Source organism: Phaseolus vulgaris, chromosome 10 (assembly GCF_000499845.2).
Source record: "Phaseolus vulgaris cultivar G19833 chromosome 10, P. vulgaris v2.0, whole genome shotgun sequence".
Lineage (NCBI taxonomy): Eukaryota > Viridiplantae > Streptophyta > Magnoliopsida > Fabales > Fabaceae > Phaseolus > Phaseolus vulgaris.
The window spans coordinates 25,659,577-25,676,873 of NC_023750.2; the positions used below are offsets into that span (position 1 = coordinate 25,659,577).

The 17,297-nt window shown below is 35.6% G+C and overlaps 1 protein-coding gene across 1 annotated transcript; it reads right to left on the bottom strand.

Moving 5' to 3' along the window:
* Window positions 1–941: 941 nt before the first annotated feature.
* Window positions 942–5,581, bottom strand: LOC137818651 (uncharacterized). The gene is made up of 2 exons (XM_068622195.1): window positions 5,389–5,581; window positions 942–2,303 (listed from the first exon to the last, which is right to left on the bottom strand). Exon 2 carries the CDS (start codon window positions 2,251–2,253, stop codon window positions 1,225–1,227), a length of 1,029 nt encoding a protein of 342 aa, XP_068478296.1. The 5' UTR covers window positions 2,254–2,303; window positions 5,389–5,581; the 3' UTR covers window positions 942–1,224.
* Window positions 5,582–17,297: the final 11,716 nt, after the last annotated feature.

Here is a 17,297-nt window from a genome sequence, read left to right on the forward strand (position 1 = left end):
TTTTAAATCAAATTTCCAAGGGTATTTTGGCATTTAAAACTTTTGTACAGTGTAGGTACCAAAATATATATTTCATGAAGCTAAAGCCTATGGTGAAAAATTCAAAAGTAACCTATGTGTCCTATGGTTAGGGAATAAAAAAATCTCTTCTTTTCGCCTTTGTATAAAAGATGGAGACAGTCCATTACTAATTATAAAAAGAGGATTGAAAGTGCTTGCATTTTACCTAGTCAATGAAGGAAAATGATTTCTCAATTATGACCAAGACTAACATAAATATAACTTCACTTGGGACTTTTCACTAAACCCCAATATGAATGTCACGTGACGTGCAAAAGCAGGTATGAAGATCACAATGTTCAGCCAGAAAAAAAAGCAGTAACAATAAAGCAAAGACTTAAACCCCGTTATAATACAATTTTTTAAAACAGCTTTCTGTTTTCTAAAATTTAATTGTCCCTTCTATATTTGGAAGTTTTTGTCCCATAATTCAGTATAATACCAAAGTAAAACGCAAAAAGAAAAAAAATGAGTTCTGTAGAGTGTAAGACCCAGATGTTAAATTTAATGCAACAGTTCACAAAAACAACTAGCCTAGCACAGTTCACAGTTGCTTGTCGTTCCTATCTACACCTGATTCCTGAATCCTTGTATTCACACATCTAAGAAAAACCAAAACTAACTTGTTCTATGTTCTGTTATTTATGAAGATGCTGATTTTAAAGCAGATTAATGATTATCAGAGCAGGAAGAAAGAGAAGGATACACCAAAAACAAAAACAGACAAGACTGACCTGTCACTTATGAAAAAAGGAATACGTGTCTAGACTCAATATAGATGTCATCAATATATTCTAGCTGGAAAATACAAAAACTAACATGTAACTGATACAAGTTATCTATTACCTACAATTTATCAAAAATCTATAAATACGTAAAACTTTTCTTGAACCAACACCTGTATAATTCTTCCATCGTCATAAATTGAGCTACAAAATAGAAACCATTTGTTCACAAATTGAAGATAACACAAACAAAAACAACCAATTGTACGGCATACAGTACAGTGATGAAATATATATCTATTTACGTGTGTATATATCTATTTTATGTATACCAGTATCATCATGGTATCTGGGTGGGATGGAAAACAACCGTAACTAAACTTAAACCACTTATACTTAATTTATATCTTTCTGAATAAATTTAAAATAGTATTAATCACTAATCACCATTAGCACTAGAAGTATCGGAAGACAATCGCTGCTTACGAGCTTGCGCAGTTAAGCCAGCAAACCAAGCAACCCTCATTAACTGCAGACCGAGAATTAGCACCCACCAGCAAACCAGCCCTCTAATTGTATGCATCATCCATGCCGGTGCACTGAGCTCAACCCCAAGCTTTAATCCTCTCATCAGTTGCAAGACACGGTAAGACTCGTAAATTACAGGGGTAACAAGCCAGACTGGTGATTGCCAATACCAAGTCAACATTTCTGTCAGAAACTGTACTGACAACAGAAGAAGATAGGGACCGAGTAGAACTGCAAACGGGATGAAAGTTAGTTGAGGTTGGAGAAAGCCCTTCTGAGATCCAATCATCAACAACAATGGGATAATAAATCCAGTAAGAGTTGCAACAACATTCCAGAACTGGTAACTGAAGGGAGCCTTGCTTTTGCATTCATCTGTTGGATACTTCGGCCGTGAACAAGCATCAGCCATGAGGAGAAAAAGGGTTGCACCAAGGTTAAATAAGCAATCCAGTCCAATTAAGGAAAGAAGGCTGGCTATATTGGGGCCGAGAAAGATCGATGATATTGGTAACCACAATGTTGGGACCATGCCAGTTGCTAGGAGAACAGAAGGGCCCAGAAGCCACAACGGCCATTTGAAAAACTGAAGCTCCTGGCCTGGCTGAGACCTTGTCTCTATAACCCCTTCAGCATTTGCTGTTGATGAGTCAGCTGTTTTACTAGATTCCAAAGTTTCAAATATATTGGCACTCTCGGGCAAATATTTATCACTTTGATTATCAGTAGGAGCAAATGTGACTGATGATGACTCCCATGGGGTTAACTTCGTGCAGCATATGCAGGATAGGTTAATGTGAATACTAGGAAAGGTGGATCCTGGGTGTTGGAATAGTTTTCCAGATTTCAATAATCCTTGGTTTCTAGGATGCACCCTTCTGAACGTGGAAGTCTGTACTTTATAACGGACTTGAGTTAATGAAGCCATTCCTGTGTTCATTCTTGACTGCGGACACTCTAAAGGGTTTTATGGTCTTTGTTCTCTTGCACCTGAAGTTAAGACATAGCAAACACAACACTGTTAACCTCCAAAAATCAAGAAATTGTGGACTGATGTGATAAGAAAGCATACATCGCCAACTTGGATGCCACCTTAAGAAGAGAGTTTGTAAGTCTAAGAATTTAAAAGGAAAAATGAAAAACAAATAAAAGAATTATTCAATAGACCTGAGCAAAGTGAATTGCAGGAACCTTTGCTACCTTAGACTATTCAATTCTCAAAAATGAGATTCGGACACTTTCGATTACACCAGATGTCCCATGATATTCAAGTCTATTTTCAGTTTCACTTACGTTTTCTTTTCTCACCAACTCTTAACAAGGAAAAAGTGGACGATGTACTTCAAGTGTAACAGATGCAACCAAGGTGAAAAACATAAACTTAGGCAGACTTCAGAGTAACAGTCATATAAATTGGTGAAGGTTTTAAGAATTGCACTATTTGCCAAGACAAACTGATAAAGCTGGAAGTGTGGCCTAGACTTACAGAGCAGGCCCGAGATTGGGAGGGTGTATAGGAGGAACCGGGGTGTGGAAAGAGGAGATGAAGTGGCAGTGGGTGTAACTGGATTACCAAATGTGTGAGACAGTATTGGGGCTATATGGGGGATGTTTAGGCAAGAGAATGGCATCTAGAATTTTGGGAGAATTCTATTATGGGCAGAGGGCATTAGCCTCTGCTAGGAGCTCAGCTCCGAGACAGTGGTTTCATTCTGTATTTACTTTTTGTTATGGAATAATACAAACAGTCCCTGATTTGAACCTGCATTATTCCTGACTAGAAAAACAAAGGGAATAGTACAAGAGCAAATAAGGGGCTTTGTGTATTATTCAATAACAGAAAGTAAATACAAAAGAAAACCAATCCTACTGCAACAAATCTGAGCCTTAATGCTATAACATGGTTCACCTAAACTTCTAGATGCCACACTCTATCCTAAACATTCCCTATATACACCAAAATCTGTTTCACACATTTGGCAATTCAGTACACCCACTTCCACAGCCACCTCACCTCTTTTCACACCCGTTTCCTCCTAGCATACACTCTCCAAATCTTAAGCTTGCCCTGTAAGTCTAGGCCCCCACTCCCAGCACAATTGCAAACAGAGAAAACTAAAGAAAAATCTTTTATATGAACTGGGTGTCGGTTTACTAAAATAGCACTGAATCAGATCAATAAGTACAAGCAGTTGGTTGATATATATCTCATTAGGCAATATCAATAGTTATCTAAATTATCTAGTTAGTTTTTTAAAATTTTTAACAAATCACTCAGCTCAAATTACAAATCAGTAAGCTGAAATGCAAAATAAGTCAGCCCAACATGAACTAATAACTAGGCAGCTGTAAATTCTCAGGATTATAATCTAGTTTCTCAGTGATTTTAGTCAGCTGAAAAGAAAATTTAGTTTACTGTGAAATATTTCTATTCACTTAAGATATCAAACTAGTTGAATATTTCCATGAAAAACAGTTCATATCATAAAACATTTTCTTGTCAACAATGGCAAACCAAAACTACAGAGCTTGAAGCACAATATGGCATACTGAGTTTAAGTTAGCTAGAATTATCTGAATTTGAAGATTTCAGACGTTCAAAGTTTCAACTTACTGAGATTTATGCCACCAGTTTAATTCATTTTCAAAATCCGTATTATTTAAGGGTCACTAGGTCCACTTGAAAAAACAAAAGTGACACTAGGTAAAAAAATCTTTCATTCTTAACAACACTACTTTACTGAAAATGAGATTATTTGCAATATTGTTGGATAAAGTGTTTACCAATTAAGAGTCAAGACACAACTCTTTCTACTTAAGAGTATGACAACTCAAAACTCACGATAAATAACTTGAACAATTAGACCTCCGCTCAAGACACAACTCTTTCTACTTAAGAGTATAACTCAAATCTCACTATAAATGACTCAAGCTACTACACCTTTGTTACAAGATAATTGGTGCAACCCACAACAAATATTATTATTGTCCCTAGAATTACTTTTACTTTATTCTATCAAACATTAGAAACTTTTATCCCTATTCCAATTTCCCAACGATATACAAACATTCCTCGTCCCAAAAGCCATATTAGGGCAATCACATAAGGACTAACAATATTATTAAATAGTTCTGACTGATTGTACAACAAACAACAATAAAAGTCTCTTTTGCACAAGTGAACTCGACTGCATAGATCCAATATCAACAAGTAATTCCAATTGCATACTAATAAAAAGAATTGAAAAGTAAATACATTATGCAGAGATACCTAAATGAAAAAAATAAAATTACCAAAAAAATGGACTGTCTTCTTGGCTTCCTAATGCCATCATTTGGATGGTCTAATGCTAATCCAAACACAGTGATATAAATTGTAACAAAGCTAAATACCTAAAGGTCAGTATCCAAAACACAAACGAGTATTAAATGGTCAGAGTATCATGAGAACCAACCAGCCTCCATGGTCTTAGCAACCACTTGAGCTAATTCCAATACACTTTTTAATTGAACTATTACTACAACTATGCTATTTTCGCCATTAAACATTGTAAATAAAGAAATATTATACAGAATTGCCTCGGCTTTATTGATTCACACATATATCCAGAAAAAAAAATTCTAAGAGTGAAAACGAATAGAGGAAAACTTGAAATTTGTTTCTAAACAGTTCAAATTAACTTATACCTAAAATAATTTATAAATAGCTTACAAATAAACTTGTTTCCCCCTTATTTTTCTCTTGTAAATAGAGAAGTTAGTCCGAATAGGCTATAAATTTACAACTTCCAATTCTATTAGAATATGCCGTAATTCTTCAACCTTGGAAACAATGTTCCTTGGTAATAGTCCGAATATGCCGTAACACAAACTGAATATGCCGTAAACAGTTAGCACCTAATCGAGGGATTTATATAACATCAGTAATCTAATTCCAACAAGAGATGAAAAAAAAAACAAAATCTCGACAACCAAACAGGGAAAAACAAAGATACGAAAGAAATTCAATGAAATTCAAAAGGTAAAGTTAAGCAGAAAGAAAGTGAAATTGAAACGTAAGAAAATGGAGAGTGACCTTTTGTTGAACTGAGTGGCTGAAGTAGGGGCTTCGATTCAGAGGGACATTCTGCTCCTGCAGTTGTTGCTTATCAGGTTTTACAATTACTCCACCACGACGTGGATCAAAATAATGCAACCACAAAATAAACCCAGTATTGGTTATATTTTAAAATTTGAATTTAACATTTTTAATTATTGATAATATTTTAAATATATTGTTGGAATTTAGAGAGAGAGAAAATATATTGGGGAGAAGTATCTAAGAATATCCGATATACTTGAGAAATAAAAAGAAAATAACAGTTTAAGGGAATTGGGAGAGAAAAATTGTGGTTAATTAAACAAGTTGGAAAATTACCAAGAAGAAATTATCTTTGTAATTTTAATGATTGGTTTGCTTTATTTATTAATTAATCTACTATTCCCATTAAGTTTATTAGAAGAAAGACGCAGTCTGCAGTCTGTCGTATTCATGTTTTTTATTTTTTTATAATTATATATTTGTATTTTTTTTATATATATCACAATTATATCGTTAATTATTTCTTTTATTTAAAAATTCAAAAACACTCCATTCCTATCTTAATTATAATTATTTTTTAAAATATTCTTATATCTAAATCTAGACATAATTCCTAATGATTATAGTTTAAGATAATTTAGAAAATATAATTAGCATCTTATCAAATCTATAATACAAAGTTAATTTAATTATCATTAACATTCTTAATTAATCTTATCAAATCTATAATACAAAGTTAATTTAATTATCATTAACATTCTTAATTAATGTGAAATTAAGTATAAATTAAATTTTTGTCAAGTATATAAATCATCTACTTTTGTTTTAAAGCATTTTCAATATTTCCACATTTTTTAATATTCAATAATGGATACAATTATGTGTCAATTTTTCCTTATTACTAAAGTTTCACCGCGCTCAACATACTGAACCTTTTTTAGTTTTTATTGTAGTTTGGAAACATGTTGGACACAAATTGGAAAAATGAGAGTTTGTAGTTTTACAACATTCATTCATGATAACATTTTCAGAACTTGTCATAACATCAAGTTGCTTAATGAATAAAGAAAATATTTATAAGCACCAACATATATTACTCTTTAGTATAGGAGTCAAGTAAATTTCCACGACGGATGGAAATCATCCAACTTCGAAACTTTCGGCCAAGAAGATAGACGAAGATCGAGTTTTAATGAAGAGTTTGTAGAGTCTTTTTCCTCTTCTTAGCCTTGTAAAAATTGTATAGAGTAGTTAGGAAGTTTTGGGCCTAGTATTTTAGGCCAAAGTAGAGAAAGACGTAAATAGAAAACAAAGTAAAGTGTAAAATAGAAAAAGACGGATGCAAATAGAAATGTAGGCAAGGAAGGCATGAGGTTCCACATGTCTTCTCCTAAATGGAGAGGATTTGCACCAATAAGGTGGTGACACTTGTCCCCATCTCATTTGAGAATTTTTGAGAGACTTTCTCCTATAAATAAGAGTCTCTTATACATGTATTTTTTTAAACTTGGAATTAGTAATGAAATGCTGTCTATTTTTTACCATTCTACTTGTTCTTAAGTTCTTCCTAGGTTAGTCTCCTTCAAAACTTAGCCTAGACTCTTTCCTAGTGAGTTGGCCTCACCTCTCACTCTCACAAATTCCTAACTCCACTTCAATCCATGGAAACTCCTCTTGAGTTTCTTTAATGCTTCTGCTCCTCATATCTCCTTCATCATCCATCCAAAGAAGAAATTACAAATATCACTAATAGAAGAAGAGCGTTTTTTCCCATCAACTATAGGGTATAATTAAGAGTAGAGACAACTTATAAGTTGCTTGGAAAAAGAAAGCCAAAGCAAATACATATAAACCTAATTGCGTCACAACCTTACAATGGGAAACTAGTCATTTTTCATTGCAAATGACAAAAACAAATAGGTCATAAAATGACAAACCTTAAATCAAGGTACAATTATAATAAAGTAAATGCATGACCTTGTCCATCAAACTTGAGTAATCGTATCTGAAGCACAGTGTTCTCAATTTCTCATGTATCAATTACTCACAAAATATGCAGGCTAATAATTGATATTATAGGCACTTCAAAAACACCATGTTACATGAGTTATAATTATACGAAGAACATGACTATTATTTTAGTCTTTGACCAATAAGGTACGATCTCCAACTGTTTAAGGATAAATAACATAATACTTAACATGGATATCACTAAACATTAATCCTTCAAAACTTACCAATCAAAAGTTGTTTCACTGTAATTAATAAAACTCACTCAATATTTCGTTAGCATGAATTATGTTGAAAGGAAGTAAGCATAGTCCCAAGAAAATTTTCAATTCAGCGTGACCAACCTTAACTAATTCTCTATTTTACGTTATCAAAATTATATACAGTTACATAGAGACAGAGCAAAAACTCCATAAATCTGAATTATGAAATAATGTTTGAGAGTCATATGGCAAAGTAGAGACTTTTACAGTAATAACAAATAAATAATAAAAAATTCTTAATTTAAGAGCCAGAGTCTTGGGACAGTGCCCAAAGAGAGGGAGAGAGAAACAACAATAAATTCCAAAAGTAGAAAAAACCACCAAAAAGGAGTATTCGATCCAGATTACTATAATTATCTAAGTGAAAATACAACAGTCTACTTGCTCTTGAATTAAAATACATTTTTAATTCTTTCTCTTTACAGAAATCAAAAAAAGAAAAATAAATAAATAAGAAGCATGAATGATTAAACAATGGGAATTCAAAATCAACATGATTCATTAGAAGCCTCACTGGTCAATTAGTTATTTTTTTTTTTCATTTCCTTCTTCACAAAATCCTTAATTAGGTTTGTGACAATTCTGCCATTGTTGCAAATTCGACCCTCTACATTGCAAAATCACATAATTGATTAGCTCTACCAATAACACGTTTTGACTTTTTGTGTTATTTCTCAGAACTCACATTTCTAGTAGAATGCACCATATTTATCGCGTTAACCTCAGTCAACGAAACCCCCTTTCCCTCTCCATGACCAACGACATCAACATGCACTGTTTGGTCGGGCACACCTATCATTTCCTCTCTGTCACGCTCTCCAATGACTTTGTCATCTCTGAGGTTGGTGATGGTGGCACGTTGCTGAAGCGTTTTTGCAACGTCTGGCCACGATGGTTACATGAACATGGTGGCGCTTCCTACGAATAGGTTGTTTATTGTGAGTGGTAGCACAGATGAGGTGGTGAAACTGTGGGACATGCGGAAGGAGATGTTAATCTTCATCAAGGCTTGAGTTTTTGTCTCTCTCCAAGTATTGGTTGAGCATTTGCAGAAGAATCATTTTTGCGTTTGAAAGAAAACATTCCTACGAAGAGAAAGAAGGATGCTTCACTTTCTTTAGCCTTTTTTTTATTCTTCAAAAACAATTTCTCTCAAGAACATTAAAATGAGAAGTTAAAGAGAAAATGTGGAGGTTGATGAAGAGGTGGGGAGCGGGAATTTGAAGAAAATATTACATATTACATATGACAAAGACAAAGAATGAATATTCAAAATTGTTGTGCCAATTGTTTTAATAACTGTAAATATCAAAATAATTAAAATAAAATAATAAAATAAAATAATAATAAAAATAAAATATGAATAAATTTATATAAATATCAATGACAGTTATAATGAGAATTTCTTTATATATCGGTATAAATAATAATATTTACTTGTACTGGGCAGGAGCTCAGTCCTCGGTCTTGGACCAACTACTACTCAGTTCTCGGGTAGGGTAGAACTCAGCTTGACCACGAACCTAGAGTCAAGGTAGCGGTGTTGGCCCTGTTTGGTTAATGGGCCTAATTTTCTAATGATGTGCTATGATTTAAATTCAAGTTGTATGTGCTTAAAGATAAAATATAAAGAGATATTTTATAAAGATATAAGATAAAATATAAAGAGATATTTTATCTGTTTGCTGCACGTAAAATACTTTTTTGATAGATGTTGTTAACCCTAAAAAGATAAGAAGGTGTATGTATAACAAAATGTGGCTTGCAGTTTAACACCTAAAGGTCATTGGTGCATGTGGCAGGTGGTTTTCTGTTAGATATAGGATAATGTGCTTATTTTCAGTTAATATTTGTTTATCTCAAGTGCAATTGCTCCATGTGCGGTTATAAAAATGGGTTGAAACCCTAGGTGAAGGTACGCTGTTTTTACACACTACACTGAGAGTTATTGTTGCTTTTGTAAGCGCTTACTGACTTGAGCGTCAGAGTGCAAACGGCCGTAAGGGCGCCCTCTATCTCTACAGGTAAAAGCATTCAAAAACCAAGAGAAGTGCAGATTCCAGAGGAGACCGCCGGAGCTTGAACCAGTCACCAGAGTCAACCGGCGGCCAAGTCAACCGACAAAAACACTACTATTTTTCATTATTGTAAAAAAATATTATTAATACTATAACTATTGGATATATTATACTGTCATTCTATTATTTGTGTTGTTGTAATTATAACTACACTCAATAATACTCATCCCAACTTAGAAAGAAATTGTTTTTACTATATTAATAATTTATATTATAACCATATTTAATATCTGAAACATGTAATTTTATAATACATGTATTAAATCTCTTGAACATACACAAGGAGATATTATCTAATGTAGAAACCTATTACACAAAAACATTGCCGAAAAAAAAAATTACACAAAAGCATTAAACTAGGTGTAGAAAGATTTAAACGTGCGTAGGAAAGAAATTATCTTAAATGATTGATATACAAAATTTTCAAAAAAGAATAATAATTATGGGTGTTTGTTATGCACTTTGGTTCGATTTCTTTTATTTAAAATATATTTGAATTAAATATAGAAAATATATATGTGATTTGATATCAAACGATTTCTTTTAACCAAATGGAATATTTTTTTGCTGTTTGGTTTAAGTTGATTTTTGTAGCTTAATTTTTAATTAGATTTTTTTTTCATTTATTAAATATTTACTCTCTATTTTTTATGTTTAAAATAAAAATAAAATAAAAAATATGTTACTCAAAATCTAATAAATATTAAATAATAAACTAATAAAAACATAAGACTAAATATTTAAAATAATTAAAACGTTAAATCATATATTCACCAACAAATATAAATTAAGATTTAAAATCAAAATTAAACAATATAAAATAATATAACAAATCTAATCAAGCACACTGGATCAATTGTCAAATATATCTATAGTTTCAACTGGTAGAAAATAAAACATCATCACTTAAATTTTAATTGCAACATTTTCTTGTATTTTTTTAAAAAACATATCTTATAAAAATTATCATGTCATATAAAAAATTAATTTGAAGTTACATAACTAATCAAACTCAATATTAGACTAAGGGGAGGATCTATACCAATTCTATGTACAATCAATGCTCCAAAGAACTTTGAGGAAAGAGAACTTCCATGACAAGTAAGCACTTTACCTTTTCTTTATTGACAAAAAGTATTAATAACTAATTAAGCACTTTATAGCAACAATTTGAAAAACAATAGGATATTTGTTAGAGTTCACTTTCCACTTCATCAAGATATCAAAATAATTATCACATTTTTTTCTCCAAATTCTCCATAAGATACAAATCTACTTCATTTTTATTCAGATTCATGTTTAAATTTATATCAATCTCAAATTCCATAACAAATGATAATATGGTGGTTCAAGTTCCTCAATTTCCATATCATAAGAATGTGAATAATTTTCAACATATTTTCCAAGACACACATAAATGTTATACACATTAAACAACTTATATGATTCCTCATTTATCTTTTCACATAAAAATTCAATATCATCCTTCTCATAAAATTTGCCTAAACCCCACTACACAAACTAAAATTTACTTCGAGAATCAAGTACCACAACAACAAAAATCAAAATATATTTATACATTTAATGTTCCCTAATATTTATCATACTTAACTTTCATTTTTTTCAGCCATGTCTCGAAGTAATTTATGAGGACTACCTATCCATTTTTTGAATGCTCATTGAAATATTGAGAAGAAGTTACAAAATTGGTCCCTTGTACCTTTTAAGTGATTTAAAAAAATATTTTCAAAAATTCAACACAATATCTTGTTTTCTTTCAATCTTCATTACTTGGAACACCACCATACAACATGACTTATTCAACACACTTCTCACCCAACATTTTAAACGCATTTTAAATTTTTAATGCACTTTCAAGCATTATGTAGGTTGAGTTTCACCTAGTGGAAACATTCAACTACACAATAGATTTATCTAACTATCTGCATTCCTAATTTATATAATTTGAATGATGTTCCTTCAACCCATCATTCACTATAAGATTTAAAATATGTGTACAACACCTAATATGCATGTGTTCTCTTTTTAAGGGATGTGGTGTTCCAATCCTCCATTCAAATTTTCAAATAAGATATTATAACATCATTTTAGCTAACATTGCCAACTGTGATGGTGAAAACTCTACCTATTAACTTACCTTTCAAGCACTCATCAATTTTTCTACCTTGTTATTCTTAGACAAATTTCACCAATGAAATATTCACTAAAACAAAGATGATTTATATTTTGCACCAAAGTCCAACAATTAGTTGTGAGACTTACACCTTGATTTGAATGAGAGAACATATGTTTCAAAAAATGGTTTTTGTTAAGGTAAATACTCCAACAATCCTAGCAATTGAAATCATTCCCATAATTGAGAATTTAGGTTGTAAGATACTTATAAAATAACAAAATTCCTTTCCCTTAAAAAACTTAAATGGTAGCTCATCCATAATTATCATCCTAGCTAGAGCTGGTCTACATGCATCAAATCAAAATGACTAGATAGAGTAATACTACTTCCTTTCCCATATTTTTTTCATTTTTTGAAAAATAAGGGTTTATTAAGAATGATCAAGTTTTTTTTTTAGAATTGGTAGCATAATCCTTACTACACCAATTACATTTAGCTATCGAGGTTCATTAACTATTGAAAAATGATATCAACACAGAGACCTAGGCCTACAAGGGTTTTTGTTACCTAGATCTTCAATATCATTATTACATGTTGGTTCTTCTATAACATTACTTTTTCTTCATCTCTCAACATTGGAACATCCCTCTTTATTCAAATCTTCATATTCCATCACATTTATTATTCCATTTGAAGCTTTGTCAAATTGAGTGTTTTATAGTTTTAGCATGTAAGATAACAATACCAACCATCTTTCAAAATTCACGAATTAACAACTATACTCTACAATATTAATTATATGTTCTTTTGTTTATAATAATCACAATGAAAAATAATGTAAGTTTGGATCCTCCTTTTCTCAAATAAAGGAAGTATAGTTAGAAATTCATAATATCAAAGAATATGGACATCTCACCCTTCGTCATGTCGAAACGGGTCGTTGATGGGTAGATCGCGCCCCGAATTTAACTGGCTCAATTTGTAGGACTTTGGCTGTCTGGTGGAGAATATATAATATTGTTCCCGCCGGTTGACTTGCTCTGCTGGTTGACCCTAACAATTACTACGACCCTTCAATCTTGCCTGGAAAACGTGGCTTCTTGATCAAGAAGCCTCTCACCTGCAAAGACAAAGGGGCGCCCTAGCGGCCGTTTGCAATCCGACGCTCAAGTTAGTATTAGGGCAAGGAAACACCAAGTGTGTATATTAGCTTCAGTCTTAGAAACTGCGTACCTTACTAGGGTTCTTAGCACCCTTTATATAGGTTGAAACCAGGGGTTACCTTTGTGTTGTTACCCTTATCTAGGGTTCCTTGGAAAATGTCCCTGCGCCGCTATTTAGGTAATCTTAGCGTATCTGGCACATGGAACCTTCCTTAACTGGAGTGCAATGTATAGTCAGAGTGGTCGCTTGGGTACCAACTTGTGCACCTATTCTCTAGCGCCATTTGCTTCGTGGGAGCCCTAAGCGTGCACGTGCCATGCATGCAATTTCCCTGGGAACCCTAACCCTAATGGGTTTTAATGCCTCCCAGGATTATCCTCACGTGTTGCGCCTTCATGCATCATACACACCACATGCATGGATACCTCGTGACTTAGGCTTCCCACATATCTCTTGTCTTTAATTGTTATCTTAGCAAAACTCTAGGGCCCACCTTACGTGGCCCTCTACATTGTCTTGACGACCGATGTCCGATCTTCTCCCTCTACTGGTGAGGTTTGATATCAATCTCCAACATTGGGGTTTAGGATACAAATGTCAAAGACTAACCAATTCTCTGGTAGGTGAGTTTGGGGCCCACCTCACGTTGCCCCATTCCATTACCAAGCGATGGTGCGCGATGTCTGAGGTCAGTTTCTGGGAAGATCACCGAGGGTTGGTCGGGACAAAAGCCCCCCAGTCTCGAGCTGTAACTTGTTTCAGTGAAGAGACTAAGTGATTGCGCAGCGCGACCTGCGTGGCACTGGGTAACAGGCGTGAACAGTACACCGAAGTGACGTCATTCGTTGCCAATCAACATACACGTGTCGGGATTTACGACTGAGACCTGTTGGCGCTCGAACTTCTTCGTGTACTGTTTAAACATTTTAACCTTTATGCTCTCACCACTGTTTCATCACTTTTACTTACGCGAACCTTCACTTGGCATTTGCGGGGAAATGCTCTCTTCTCCTTCTTCCAAAACTTGAACCCTCGAACCTCATCACTCGAAAGGTTTGATTTTTATTTCTCGATCACTTTGCCATTTACGATTTCGCTACTTGTAATATGCTCATAACTGTCTGGGACTGCTTATGATTTCTGCATTTTTCTGCACATTCAATTCTACTGTTCATGCTTCGAGTCTCTATTTTTTGGGTTTCTCTGGTTCTGTCGAGTTAAGCCGCTTTCCACCTCTAAAGTTTCTCTTTTTCTTTTCCGTTTTAGCTTTCTTATCCAATATGACTAAATGAGCCAAAACGAGTTCCTGAACCAGCTTCTCCCTTGGATTCTAACTCGACTTCAACGTCATCCTCTGTTCCATTTTCTTTGCCAGTCCCTCCTCCTCCTACCTCATTCTATAAGTCCCTATATCGCTGGCACCGGTGGACCTTTTAGAGGAAACGTCCACTTTTACGACTCTCGAGAGCATAGCGACTTATGGGAAGAAACAAACCTGCCACCCTTCACGCGTCTTCGGCAAGGACCATGATAAGTTCGTGCAGGTTGTGGCTTGTCGTGAGGGTGAACCAGTGTGTTCAGATGAAACGTCTGATACGGAGGGCCCCTTTTGCTTCATCTATTCCACCATTTTCTGAAGGCTGGGGCTTCGATTAACTCTTACTCCATTCGAACACACCCTTATAACAGAGGTGAATGTAGCTCCTGCCCAACTACATCCCAACAGTTGGGCATTCGGAAGGGCTTTCACCATACTTTGCTACAGCCTTGGCCTTACGCCATCTGTGGACACCTTCCTTTTCTTCTTCTAAGTCAAAGACCCTAGGAAGAAACTGTAGGTTAGCTTCAACGGGGTGGCTGGGAGGGTGCTCTTAACGCTCTTCCTGCAATCATATAAGGGGTTCAAGAAGAACTTCTTCAAAATCAGGAGCAATCGGAGGGACCCTGCCCTTCTTGATGGGTTTCCCTTGTACTGGACAGAGAAGCCCATTCTTCAGAAGCTGCAAAGTCTTGAGGACCTTTCCCCTAAAGAGCGAGGGGTATGCGAGCTCCTTTCTGGACTCTCTGCCCCTTTCAGCACTTTGGAGCTACTCAAGTGTGAGTTTAGCCCAAAGAACCTTAAGATATATATCGGTACTTCCTCGTTCTATGCTTCTTGTCTTAATTCATTTTTGCTCGCATACTTGCATTGTTGCTGCTTTAACTTGTTGTCTTGTGTGCAGATATGGGCTTTAATAACGATAAGAAGAAGAAGTTGGCCGACCTGCTGGCCAAACGAAAGGCGGCGGCTGCCAAGGAGGGAACGCCAACGCCCATTGCCCCCTCGACCTCAGCTACTCCTGCCTGTTGATAGGCCAGAAGGGGTGGTGGTTATCGAAACTGACGACGAGGAGACATGCACCGACCTTGTCTTTAAAAGGTCAAGAGTTGGTGGGGCCGTGGCACCCTCGAATTTTGCATCGGGTGGGCCCCCGACCTTTATGGACCATCCTCCAAGTGCCTCCTCTCCACTCCCCCTTGTTGTTCACAAGGGTGGATGAGAGAGTGCCCCCGAGGGCCAAGAGATGCCCTCCACCTCACCACTTCCCGTGCTGCTCAAACGAATATTCAGTCGCTTCCAAGACAAGGAGGTGGTGGAGGGCTTAAGCGGCAATCTCCTTCAGGATCGCGTGGTCGATGGCCTTGGGGACTTTTTAATTGCCTCCAACCTTGCGCTTAACAGGACCCAAGAGGTCGACGACCTCAAGGTTAGGGTGGCAAAGCTCGAGGAGGAATTGTCCACCAGGACCAAGACCTTCACCAATCGTGAGACCACCATGTACTTGGAGCTGGCAAGCCTTCGCCAATCTGAGAAGGATGCCAATAAGGCCCTTCATGACAAGGGCCAAGAGGCAGTTGAACTAGAAGCGAAAATCTTGCCTCTTCGCACCCATGCGGTCGAGCATGAAGAGCTGGTGGCGGAACTAAAGGGCAAAATGACTAAGTTGGAGGAGAGGGCCATCCAGCGTGAGGTCCTTCTGGGGCAGGTTGATGGCGAATTGGCTGAGAAAATTGAGTCCTTGGCTGAGACGATTGAGTCCTTTAAAAAGACAAAGGAGGAGCTCACAAACGATGCCGCTGACGCTTATGGTAAGGGGTTTCAAGATGCCATTGCTCAGTTTGCCTGTGCGCATCCTGAGGTGGATCTTACCCCTTTTGATGAGTCTAAGTGCGTTGTTGACGGGCAAATCGTGCCACGAGAATGACTTCATTTTGTAACTCTGTCTTTGTTGACAAACAAGCTCTTTTTGCATGTATACCTTTATAAGTATTTATCTTATGTTTAACTGTTGCCTTACTCGCTTTGCTCTACATACAACGACTCTGACTTAGGTTCGCCCTTTAGGTAGCACATTTATCACGTATGTTGTTCGACCCTAGAGTTAATACGCAAGAGGGAACGTATGTCTCCCCCCCTTGGTGTTTCTAACCCGAGTGAAACTACCTCTTTGGCGACTTCATCCTTGTTGTATAAAGACAAGGGACAAATCTGAATAGCTGATCTCAACCTTGCAATAAAAGTCAAGGAGCGAGTCTTTGGCGTTTGAACCATACTATTCTTCGCCTTGGTGATCTTACATGAGAGGGGCTTATGGGGAAGATCAAACTACCTCTGCTCTCCGTGTATCACTTCAAGGAAAAAGTTTCATTTACTTTGGCGAACCATACTATTCTTCACCTTGGTGAACTTACACGAGAGGGGCTTATTGGGAAGACAAGGCAACCTCTGCTCTCTGTGTATCACTTCAAGGAAAGATGTTCATTTACTTTTGCGAACCATACTATTCTTCGCCTTGGTGAACTTACACGAGAGGGACTTATTGGGAAGACCAAGTAATATGATTCCAATAACATGATATGGATATGATATGAACATGTTATGGATTCAATAAGAGTTGGAATATGATTAGGCACTTTTTAAGAATTGGATCAATGTTCTTAATCATTCAAGAACTCACCAAAACACAAGTAACCAAGCCAAACTCACATAGAAACCCATTTTTGGACATTTGAACAGTTTGAAACAAGGAAGAACACAAAAGCACCGATTGAAACTCCAAGAAACATAATTAAAACCATAAGAACAGCAAACTAAAGCAAACTACCGAACAAAAACGCAAACTAAATAAGTTCTACCGATTGAATCAACAAGAAACAACAAAAACATCTTTTAGAGTTTGTTTTGGAATGGAAATGGAAGAAGAAGATGAA